Source organism: Chiloscyllium plagiosum, unplaced genomic scaffold, assembly GCF_037043375.1.
Source record: "Chiloscyllium plagiosum isolate Xiang-an unplaced genomic scaffold, Cpla_swu_hap1 HiC_scaffold_9, whole genome shotgun sequence".
Classification (NCBI taxonomy): Eukaryota; Metazoa; Chordata; class Chondrichthyes; order Orectolobiformes; family Hemiscylliidae; genus Chiloscyllium; species Chiloscyllium plagiosum.
The window spans coordinates 27,565,622-27,578,105 of NW_028270147.1; the positions used below are offsets into that span (position 1 = coordinate 27,565,622).

The 12,484-nt window shown below is 40.9% G+C and overlaps 1 protein-coding gene across 3 annotated transcripts in view; it reads left to right on the forward strand.

Annotated features, from left to right (window-relative positions):
* LOC122554224 (ferric reductase 1) overlaps positions 1 to 12,484 on the forward strand; it is a 62,231-nt gene that overhangs the window by 14,010 nt on the left and 35,737 nt on the right. For all 3 annotated transcript variants that reach the window (XM_087990502.1, XM_087990504.1, XM_087990503.1), the window contains exons 3-7: positions 2,479 to 2,633; positions 6,740 to 6,828; positions 9,074 to 9,203; positions 10,412 to 10,597; positions 11,642 to 11,743. In XM_087990502.1, the coding sequence (XP_087846628.1) occupies positions 2,479 to 2,633; positions 6,740 to 6,828; positions 9,074 to 9,203; positions 10,412 to 10,597; positions 11,642 to 11,743 (662 nt within the window). The remainder of the gene's footprint in view (positions 1 to 2,478; positions 2,634 to 6,739; positions 6,829 to 9,073; positions 9,204 to 10,411; positions 10,598 to 11,641; positions 11,744 to 12,484) is intronic.

A 12,484-nucleotide genomic window follows, 5' to 3' on the forward strand; every position in this document is an offset into this window, starting at 1 on the left:
GAAGAGAGAGCTAAGAGCAGCAAGGAGGGGACATGAAAGGTCCTTAGTCGGTAAGATTAGGGAAAACCCTAAGGCTTTCTATAGGTATGTTAGGAATAAAAGAATGACTAGGGTAGGAATAGATCCAGTCAAGGATAGTAGTGGGAAGTTGCGTGTGGAGGCGGAAGAGATTGGAGAGACACTGAATGAATACTTTTCTTCAGTATTTACTCAGGAACAGGGCATTGTCGTCAATTTGAATACTGAGTCACAATTAAGTAGAATGGATGGCTTTGAGGTATGTAGAGAAGAGGTGTTGGAAATCCTGGAAAAGGTGAAAATAGATAAGTCCCCTGGGCCTGATGGCATTTATCCTAGGATTCTCTGGGAAGCAAGGGAGGAGATTGCAGAGCCATTGGCCTTGGTTTTTATGTCCCCTTTGTCTACAGGAGTAGTGCCAGAAGACTGGAGGATAGCAAATGTAGTTCCCTTGTTCAAAAAGGGGAGTAGGGATAACCCTAGTAACTATAGGCCGGTGAGTCTCACTTCTGTTGTGGGCAAAGTCTTAGAGAGAATTGTAAGGGATAGGATTTATGCACATCTGGATAGGAATAATGTGATCAAGGATAGTCAGCATGGTTTTGTGAAGGGCAGGTCGTGCCTCACAAACCTTATTGAATTCTTTGAAAAGGTGACGAAGGAGGTTGATGAGGGGAAAGCGGTAGATGTGGTATATATGGATTTTAGTAAGGCATTTGATAAGGTTCCCCATGGTAGGCTACTGCAGAAAATACGGAGATATGGCATTGAGGGTGAGGTGGAGGTTTGGATTAGGAATTGGCTGGATGGAAGAAGACAGAGGGTAGTAGTTGATGGCAAAGTTTCTTCATGGAGTGCCGTCACTAGCAGTGTTCCGCAAGGATCTGTTTTGGGACCATTGCTGTTTGTCATTTTTATAAATGACCTGGAAGAGGGGTTAGAAGGTTGGGTGAGCAAGTTTGCGGATGATACGAAAGTTGGAGGAGTTGTTGACAGTGAGGAAGGATGTGGCAGGTTACAGCAGGATATAGAGAAGCTGCAGAGCTGGGCAGAAAGGTGGCAAATGGAATTCAATGTAGCTAAGTGTGAGGTGATTCACTTTGGGAAGAATAACAAAAAGATGGGGTACTGGGCTAATGGTCGGATACTTGGTAGTGTGGATGAGCAGAGGGATCTTGGTGTCCATGTACACAGATCTCTGAAAGTTGCCACCCAGGTAAATAGTGCGGTGAGGAAGGCATATGGCGTACTGGCTTTTATTGGTAGAGGAATTGAGTTCCGGAGTCCTGAGGTCATGATGCAGTTGTATAAGACTCTGGTGCGGCCGCATCTGGAATATTGTGTGCAGTTTTGGTCGCCATACTATAGGAAGGATGTGGAGGCACTGGAACGGGTGCAGAGGAGGTTTACCAGGATGTTGCCTGGTATGGAAGGAAGATCGTATGAGGAAAGACTGAGACACTTGGGGCTGTTTTCATTAGAGAAAAGAAGGTTTAGGGGTGACTTGATTGAGGTGTACAAGATGATTAGGGGGTTAGATAGGGTTGACAGTGTGAACCTTTTCCCGCGTATGGAGTCGGGTATTACAAGGGGGCATAGCTTTAAATTAAGGGGAGGTAGATATAGGACTGAAGTTAGGGGTAGGTTCTTCACTCAGCGAGTCGTAAGTTCATGGAATGCCCTGCCAGTAGCAGTGGTGGACTCTTCCTCTTTATGGGCATTTAAGCGGGCATTGGATAGGTATATGGAGGATAGTGGGTTAGTATAGGTTAGGTGGGCTTGGATCGGCGCAACATCGAGGGCCAAAGGGCCTGTACTGCGCTGTATTCTTCTATGTTCTATGTTCTATGTTCTATAATAATAGTTATCACAGATCACTTAAAATTCGATTCAGTTCATTGCTGCCTTTCATGGAAGCAAATCTATTGCTCTTCACCATTTGGCCCAAGTGTGGCTTCAGACCCACTCTCATGTGTTTGACTCATAACTGCCCTCTGAAATGGTCTAGCAACCACTCAGTTATCGGTGGCTCATTGACAATAAGTACCGATAGTGATGCTTACATCCCACAAATAAGAAAAAATGTTGAGTAAACATTCCACAAAATACTTTTTTTTCGTAAAATCTGTTGCAGCTTTGCCCGGACCTTATGTAAGTTTGGGACAGATAAACACCAAACTGCCAGTGATAATGTCAATGATCCCAATTCAATGACGGTTCCACTTAACACCTGCTTTATAATAGACTGTGTCTTTTGTTTTAACTTTTGAAAATGCTTGATGGTAGTTTGTAATTTGTATATTCATGGTTTAAGACAGCCTTTTGTGAATTTTATTAGGAAATTTATTTGTGTGTGTTTTTTTTACTAAGTTATGATTCTTGCAGCTGCATATTAACTGCTTTAAATGTTTGAGGTATTTTATTTGAAATAAACTCTTTCTTAAATTGGCATGTTTGAAGTGACGCTGCGGAGCAATCCAGGAATCATCTTCAAAGGATTTCTGCTGGAGGCTCGATCAGCTGACTCTTCATCAGAAACACCACTTGGCACCTTCACTCAAAGTCCTGAAGATGCTCAACTCCTTGACTGCCCGATTGGTGATACAACCCACAGAGTAAGTTGTTAGAAATTACAAATCAAGTGGTGACAATAGAATGAAAATTCCCTACAGTGCAGAAGCCGGCTATTTAGCTCAGAGTGACCCTCCAAAGAGCATTCCATCCAGACCCACGCCATCCATGCATTTCCCATGTCTAATTCTCCTAGCCTGCACACCCCCGGATACTATGGGGCAATTTAACACAGCCAATCCACTTAACCTACAGATCTTTGAACTGCGGGAGGAAGCCAGAGCGCACAGACCCAGGGAGATTGTGCAAACTCCACACAGACGGTAACGTCAGGATGGGGTTTTACTTGGGTCCCTGGCACTGTGAAGCAGCATGCTAACCACTGAGCTACTGTCACCCTTTTTTCTGGTCCGTGTTTTCCAGCAGTGAAGAACAGTCAGATTTATTTCTAACACAATACTGCACTTAGGTACTTGCACTACTAGATACTTTTGAATTATAAGATACACTTGTTTTTTTTTAAAACTACCACCATCGCATCCAACATGGGCAGAATGCAAATTTTATGCCGGAGCAAATAGTGAAACTGGTTAGGGAGGAGAATGTGAATAGAAGCAATTAAATCAGTTACTGGGAAAAAGGGTATCCGCATTGGATGCCTTAGTGAAAGAGGTAGACAGAAAGTGAAATTCTGTATTCATAGGGAATTGGGAGGCCCTTCAGATGAACAGAGAATTGGACCAGAAAATTATAGTGGTCAATGTCAGTCATCACATCATGAGAATCTAAGTGTACTGCTGCAAAAAGTCTAATGACCTTAGAATAATTATCTGAGTGAAATGTATCTCCAAATACCAGGTCTCAGGAGCTGCACCACTAGCCTCACACACTGCAATATGCTGTACACCAAGCATCAACAATTACTATCAATCATAATTCATAATATGCATGTGCTTCACTTCATCCTCAATCGCATAACATTGTGTCAAAACTCACCGGCCAATCTCCCAACTTACACAACTCACTATTCTCCAACCACATCACCCGTGTGGATTGCATCCCACTCAACACCACTTTCCTTTCCTTTGCAGGACAAGGCAGAGTATAACGAGAGGGCAAATAACCAGAGAAGGATCAGGTGTTCTTGCATGTCCTCACTCTGAGGGTGGAAATGGGGTTCTCCACAAGTGATGCAGCCATCACCAAGGTTGTAGTGAGTGGACGGTGTGGAAGGGGTTAAAATAAAACAAAGACAATTTAAACAAGACTGACAGGGTTAAAACAAATATGTGTGAAGCAGCACTGACCACAAATTGTTTCATTTGAAAAGCTAAGTGTTGAGCGGATAAAGATGTAGCAAACCACAATTTGCTTCATTTTAAGCAAAGAGGAAGCTGTGAACCACATTTAACCTCTGGGGCAAGAGTCTAAGGCAAAAGACCTTATCTTAAGACATAACCAAAGCAGAATATGATTGGTCTATTGTGTTGCCAAGGCTTGAAAATCAATATGTAATTGGTCAATAAGAAGAAACCAATATATGATTGACGTGGATTTGTGTATAAAAATATGATTGTAACCTTCGAAAGGCAGACTCTCTGGGCAAGAGTGACTATTGTCCCTTGTAAGGATGAGTCCCTTGCATTGGCACTGTGTGTGTGTAACAAGAATACTATCATCTGACTAAACAAGGGGTTGAAACCATCGAAGTGATGTTATAATGATAGCTAATCTGAAGTTCAAGTTATGGAAAAGGGGGCGAATTATTAATTGGGAAATTGGCTGGGCAGAGAGACAGAGAGTGGGGAATAATGGTCAGGTAATCTAATTGACAGCATGTGGCTAGTTGTGTACTGCAAGGATTTAAATGAAGCTTCAACTATTCACAATTCACACAAAGACAAATTTTGTGAGCAACGTAGAGAGAAGCACAGCACTTAAAGAAAAAATTAATACATTGAATGAATGATCAAAATAGTAACAAATAGATTTCAAAAGTACCAAATGTCAGGTCTCCCACATCAGATCTAAAACAAACAGAACTATGCACTTTCTAAACAGTGAAAAACTGAAGCAATTAAAATCCTAAGAGGCTTTGGGATTCTGATACATAGATCTTTAAATTAGTGGAAAACTATCAAGAAGAATTCTGATGTTTGTATGTGGAGAGTCTCAATGCAAAAGGGTAGAAGTTGTACTGCAACCATAAAAATGCTAAGGTTAGAGCACACCTGAAGTACAGTGAGCAGTGCTTTGGAGCACACTTTTGGAAAGATATATTGGTCTTAGAGAGAATGTTGAGTAGACTCAGAAGAAGTCACAAGACAAGTCCAGACCTCGGTCCAGATTTTTGCGGGGTTAAGAGGACCCTCTGGAATTTCAAAACTAGTATTTGGGACCCAAGTTCCCTCTCAATTCCCTACGGATCCCAATTTTGTAAGGGAAAGCAGTGGAGGTGTCATTTACACGTAAGAGAAACTAAAAATCAGCAGGGCCATTTGAACTTAGTGCTGAGCTCAGACAAACCTCATTTTGGTTGTTACAAGGAACTTTACCCACGGTATTGGGGTTACAAATTTATGGAGCAGAGTAAATGCACTTGATAGGGCTGATAGGAGATTGATAGGTCAGTTAAAATGTCATAATCTAAAGGTTTTTTAAAAATCTCTAGTTGTTTAAGCATGTCTGTGGAAAGACTTATAAAGCTGACTGTCCAGCTCAGCCGTTTGATTAATTGTTTGTTGACATTGTCTATTGGTTGCTTATGAATGACTGGCTAATTATAAAAGTTACATTCATCTAAACAAGAGCTCTGAGTTTACAGTTTCACTGACAGTCTAATGGGGCTATTAATTAAAAGTTTAGTTGCCTTTGTGATGTGAACAAATGTTTACTTCTTTTCCTTAGTGATTAGCCACTTGAGATTTTAAATATTTAAATGAGCTTCAAGAATGAGCATTTACTTCATATAATGAAGGCCACATTTAATGTTTAGAATATTATTTTGTTTCTTTGCAAAATGGATCCTGCACGTGATGGAGACTGGGTGTTGAAATGGAGGAAATAGGGCCATGGGTAGATTGCATGGAGTAATGGGTTGGCATGAAGACTACAAGGAGTCAGTGGGGACATGAGTTTGCATGCGGGCTACAGGGAGTCATGTGTTAGGTGGCACAAGAATTGGAATGAGGAGTGTATGAGTGGGAGGGAGGCATGGTGTCAGGGGTGACGGCTGGAGGGCCTTAAATGTCACAGTATAACTGGAATGAAATCAGAGAATCGAGAGGAACCTTTCAACCAAGCGCACAGATTGCTGGAGAAACTCAGCAGATTTAGCAGCATTCCTGAAGAGAGAGAGTTAGTGTTTGAGTCTGATATGAATCGTTGATGCTGCCAGACCTACTGAGATTCTCCAGCAGCTTTTCTGTGTGTGTTTGTTTCATATTTCCAGCATCTGCAGAATTTTGCTTTTATTTAATCCCTTTACCCAGCCTGCCTTTACACTGAGACATTTGTGTGGGCATTTCAGCTCCTCTTCCAGGGGTTTTAGGCCCACCTGTACCCTGTACCTGTCACACCATATTAGAGATCCCTCCATCTGAGCACTTGGCTATCAGCTGAGAGATTTTCCAACTTGAACCACCGACAGCAACATCAAAACCTCATTGCCAGGATTCAAAGGTCAAATTATAAGGATAAATTATTCCACCGAGAGTCATGCCACCTGAGATTTAGAAGATTAGAGGGTGAATTGATCCAAATTTTCTAGATATTAAGATGAAATAAACATAGATGGAGAGAATCCTTTTCCACTGAGGTCAGGAGTCAAGGACTGGGAGGCTCATTCTAAACCTTACAGTAAGGTCTTTCAAGAATGATGTGTGGAAACACTGTGACACACAAATAGGTTCGAAGTCTTAAAGACTTGTTTTGCCAACAGTAATTGATGCAACATCCAATATCAACTTGACATGTGAGAAAATGTTTGGTTAATTTAAGATAACAAGGGATATGGGACCAAGACAAATGGAAGAGTTATGCTGCAGACACCACAATTTTGTTGTGAATGACGGAGGAATAAATACTAAATGCCCTATTTCTGTTTGTATGGTTGGTATTGATGGATTTGTCTACAAACCTTTCTTCACAGAGCTCTGCTGTAAGTCAGAGGTCCGCAAGCAATAAAGCAGAGATCATTGTCAATTGGATTGCATCGGATACAGGAACCATTCAATTCAGGTAGTTTGTTTTGTAAATGATATCATTGTCTTTTACATTTGCTATCTTTCATTTTCACCACACAATAACCACCACCTCTCCCCCTGCACCCTGACCACCTTCATTCACAACTTCTGACAATCACACTCATGATCTGATGGTGAACTCTAGCAGATCAGTTTCTCCCACCCAATAAGTTTTCTTGTCCTTTCCAAAATGAATGTCCTGCTGAAATCTCTGTCCAGATTGACAGACACATTATATGTGTATTTGAATGAAGAGTCGAGAACACAACTAAGACTTTGCAAAAGCAAACTTCAGCAAGCTGTTGAGAGACAGGTACAGGAGAAGGATACAAACCTGACCAGAGACAGCAACAACAGAGGATGAGAAAAGGAGGCAGAGTGGTAGTGGTGGGAGCAATAATTGAGGAACTGATTAGAGGCAGTAACAGTGGAGATCAGGAGAAAGAGAGAGTGAGTATCGGGGAAGAGCACAAACCCTTTTAAAAAGCTCTCCATCCTTCTCCTACTCTCTCTGTTTCTTATTCTTAGCTCTTGCTGCTGACTCGTCTGCTAATTAAGTGGTGAGAGTGTGTTGCTGGAAAAGCACAGCAGGTCAGGTAGCATCCGAAGAGCAGGAAAACCAAAGTTCCTGATGAAGGGCTCCGGCTCGAAACATCGATTTTCCTGCTGCTTGGATGCTGCCTGACCTGCTGTGCTTTTCCAGCAACACACTCTCAACTCTGATCTTCAGCATCTGCAGAACTCACTGTCTCCTTGCTAATTGAGTAAAGTGTTCATTATTTTCATAGCAAGTTGATAATTTCTAAATCATAAAAAGAATGCAAAATAACAAATATTTCACCATTTATAAAAACTATTTCTATGATGTTTTGACAGTACCCCAGTGATTCAGCAAAATTGCTGATGCAAGAATCTAAAATTTGCATGCAATTAAAATGTTTTAATGATACGAAATAAAACCTAAGCCAAGCTTAATTCAATCAGCTGAATTCCAACTTCCCACTGCTGAAGTCTAACTTCAAAGAGATACAGTTCGATTTCCAGAGAACCGTTCTGGCTAGTTTTTTTTTCTGTCTCTTTCCCTAAAGCTGCATGTCTCCTAGCAATAAAAATGCACAACACTGCACATCGCAGACACAACAAACTCCCTCTCACACTCTCCATTTCTGAGACTTTTCACCCAATCTCTTCCTTTTCTTCTCTCATTTGTGTTTTTTTATTCCTTTCACAACCTCAATCTCTCTTTGCCTTTCTGTCTTGTTTATTGTTTCCTTTTCTCTCTCTCTCTCCTCTTCCCAAATTTGTGTCAATATGTGCCTGTCCCTCCCCATTTTTTTTTTCTTCCTGTCTTATATTCCCCTGTTTGGGTTTGTGTACCTCTCCCTCGCTCCCTAGTTTGTTTCTGCCTTCTTTCTCTACTTTTCCACTTTCTGTTTTCCTGTCTCCCCCTCTGTTTGCTCCCTTACTAGTTTCTGTTTCTCTCCCCGCAACTCTTATTCCTCCCCTGACCTATTACTCTGACCCTAATCCACACTCATAAACAGCCTGATTTCTTCTTCAATGAACAGTACAGCACAGAAATAGGCCCCTGAGCCCACCAAGACTGTGCCAACACAAGATGCCTGTCTAAACTAAAACACTTGCTTCTGTGTCGTCCATCTGCCTCCATTCCCTGCCTATTCATATATCAAGTCAAAATGGCTCTTACACATTTGTATTGTATCTGCCTCTACAACTCCTCTAACAGCTCATTCCAGGCAATTATCACCCTCTTTTTTTTTAAAAAAAAGCTGACTTCTCACATTTCCTTTAAACTTACCTCCTTCCTTCTGGCAGGATTCTAACAGTTTAGGTTGATTATATACAGCGAGTAGTAGCTTTTAACTACACATCACCAATATCCAGTTGCAACCCTCTGGAGACCCATTACCAATTCTGATAGACTCATGTTCAAAGCAGAAAGATTGGGAACCTTTATGTAAATGGACTTGAGGCTAATCTGTCTGTAATATATCTGGCTGGCTACTCCCATACTGAAATTGAAAATGCAAACTCCACAGGATCCTAGCTATTGCCTCCTTTTTAAAAAGAGACATATAAAAATGCCATTGCTAAGACCATTTATAAAGCCTTAATTTGGAGTGTATCTTTAACTGGCAGGATACAACATTTCCAATCCTCACTCTGGTTATAGGAACAATGTTTGTTTTTAATTATTCATTACACCTTTTGTATTTTAGAGCCACTTTTGTGCAATCATTTTCAACATTTTGGATGGATGTCAGAAGTCAGACCATTGAAAGATCTGGCAGCAATGTGCCTTCTCCTACTATGACCACTCCTCTGAACACCATCACTCTATCTCAGGGGGTCAGTATAACCTCAAACTTTGATGTAAATACAGATTCGATAAGTCATGATCGTTTAATGCATATTCACTGCCATGTATTCTTCTTAGTAGCCACTTAGTAGAAACATTCACCAGTAAGGGACCAAGGTGATTGAACTGTACAACTGGATTCATGAAGGATCATATTTGGCTTGTGTATCTGCTGATTTGTGTAACCTATTTTGTTACCCTATACACAAATTGACAAACCTGCTTTCTGAATTCCTTTCCAAACAGTGGTCATTATTTTCATAGCTAAACATCCAAATAACACTCTGTGTAAAATTACTTCAAACCTTTCCTATTTGTCCTAACAATAATTCTGAGTCAATGTAACTCCTTGCACATCCTATCTCTACATACTTTGTTAGCCAATGGAAAGTTCTATTATTATGTGCCTTCTCAAAGCCTTCAGTGATGTAGGAAGCTCATATTCAATGCCATCACCACCCAATCCTCTTTCTTATACTTGTGGCAGAACCCACTGGAAGCTGTTTTACTGCACAGAGTTTATTTAAACAACATACTAAAGCCAACAGTCTACAGAATCTATTTAAACAAATTCTACATCTAAAACAGTATTATCTCCTGATAAAGGGAGGATAGTTTCTCAAGCAAAATTCTGTGGGTGCAGGGGATAGTTGCATACAAATTTAGATACAAAAAAAAATCCTGCTTCCTTTCTGTAAGTGTGATTGACAAGAGAGTTATCCAATCACCTCTATTCTGTAAGGGAACTGAAGTAAGTCTGAGTGCAGCCAGTGTCCACACCACCTCCACTGGCATTTTATAGTCTTTTCATTCCAACATGGCATTCCAACATCTTGTTTCCGCAAGTCTAAATTTCTCTGCTCTTTTACTTCTGTGTTACAGATATTATCATTTACTGACTGTACAAACTTCACATTTCTCTAGATTGGAACCAAATTTGCTCTCCATTTTCCTTTGTCTTGTAATTTTCTCTGATTTGCGATATACAGTAATTTTGATTTCACCCCTTTTTTGACCCATCTACACATCAAAATACGTAGTTTTAAAATAGATTTCTGGGACCCACATGTCACTAAATGAACACTCCAAAACAGCTTGTCAGCAAGCAATTATTCTAATGCCAGGGAATAGAGCATGATGTCTGGTGCATATTCTAAAAACTGTCATTTACCATCACCTTCCTTCTGTTTAAACCCAGATCTCTAGTAATGGATGTGGCAGCACCAAATTTTGCTTCAGTAACCCTGCACAGTGCAATCCAGCCAGTGATCCAAACTGTTTCTTTATGTCATCCACTCCGAAGGGCAGCCAAGGCTTGCAATTTGAAATGAGTGGAAGGTCAACTGGCTATATCTCGATTGGTTTTTCAGATGACCAGCTAATGGTAAGAAATGTTGGAAGAAGATTTGCATTTGGAAGAATTCATTGGAATTTAGAACAGTGAGGGGAGGAATCATATAGAAACTTGTACAATTATGAAGGGAATGGATAAGATAGAAGCAGGGAGGCTGTTTCCATTGGTGGGTGAAACTAGAATGAGGGGGCGTAGCCGTAAAATAAGGGGCAGTGGATTTAGAATTGAGTTGAAGAACATCTTCATCCAAAGGGTTGTGAATCTGTAGAGAGCCCTGCCCAGTGAGCAATGGAGGCTATCTCCTTGAATGTTTCTAAGGCAAAGATAGATACATTTTTGAACAGTAAAAAAAATTAAGGGTTATGGTGAGCGGATGGGCCATTCAAATGGTCCACAAAAAGATCAGCCACAATCTTATTGAATAGCGGAGCAGGCTTGATGGGCCCGATGGATTACCCCTACTCCTATTTCTTACATTCTTATTTAAGATAGAATGTATTTGACACAAGTCTAGGAAGTAGTCATTTTTGGTCAAAGAGTTATATTCCAGGTTGGTAGAGCTATGTAGTTTGATGCAGTTAATATTGTGATACCTGACAGAGATGCCCCCCAAATTATATTAGAAAAAAGTAAAAAAATTAATTCATGTGACCAACAATACAGGATAGTGGATCTTCCAGTTGAGTTGAAATATCAGTGTGACTGCAAGTCATTTCCCCCAAATGGTTAGATAATTTTTCTTCTCTCTTCAGCTAACTTAGAATAGGAGTTGGGAGCTGGGGGTGCAAGAAATGGTAGAGAGATAATAAAAGGTAACATTATTTTATTTTAACGTTTAAAGTATTCTTGCAATGTTCTCTTTTAATATCCATTGAATATTATATATCTTTCAGAATGAATGTGTTTCTCACTTAATTCAAGATTGCTGCCTGATATAAACTAAATTCCCAATTATGCAAGTGCATTTAACACCAAAATAATATATTTGAATGACTTAAAATGCCATGCCTGACAATTTCCATAAAGGTTCTTTTGTGTGAAGTATCCTGTCATTGTCTACTGTTTTAAACCTAGGGAAATGATGATATCTACATTTGTGGTATGGATGTCTCTGGGAATATACAAGTACAGCGTGCCTATTCCACAGGAAGAGTGCGTCCTCGCACAGAACCACTGGTAACAAGCTTTAACTTGTACACAAATTAAATAGACAAAGTCTTTTCCCTGGGGTGGGGAAGTCCAGAACTGGAGGGCATAGCTTTAGGGTGAGAGGGGAAAGATATAAAAGAGACATAAGAGGCAACTTTTTCACACACAGGGTGGTGTGTGTGGATGGGTATGTGAATAGGAAGGGTTTAGAGGGATATGGGCCAAGTGCTGGCAAATGGGGCGGCACGGTGGCACAGTGGTTAGCACTGCTGCCTCACAGCGCCTGAGACCCGGGTTCAATTCCCGCCTCAGGCGACTGACTATGTGGAGTTTGCACGTTCTCCCCGTGTCTGCGTGGGTTTCCTCCGGATGCTCCGGTTTCCTCCCACAGTCCAAAGATGTGCAGGTCAGGTGAATTGGCCATGCTAAATTGCCAGTAGTGTTAGGTAAGGGGTAAATGTAGGGGTATGGGTGGGTTGCGCTTCGGCAGGTCGGTGTGGACTTGTTGGGCCGAAGGGCCTGTTTCCACACTGTAATGTAATCTAGAAAAAATGGTTGAGATATCTGGTCGGCATGGACGAGCTGAACTGAAGGGTCTGATTCCATGCTGCACATCTCTATGACTCTGATTCTAAATAGATTGTATGCATGGCATCATTGTGCACCATTATATACTTCAGTAGAGACTAGTGAAAACGGTTTCACTCTTTGGCTTCAATGTGTGGTCTTTGAGTCCCAAATCAGGGACTGCGCTGAAACCTGAACTCT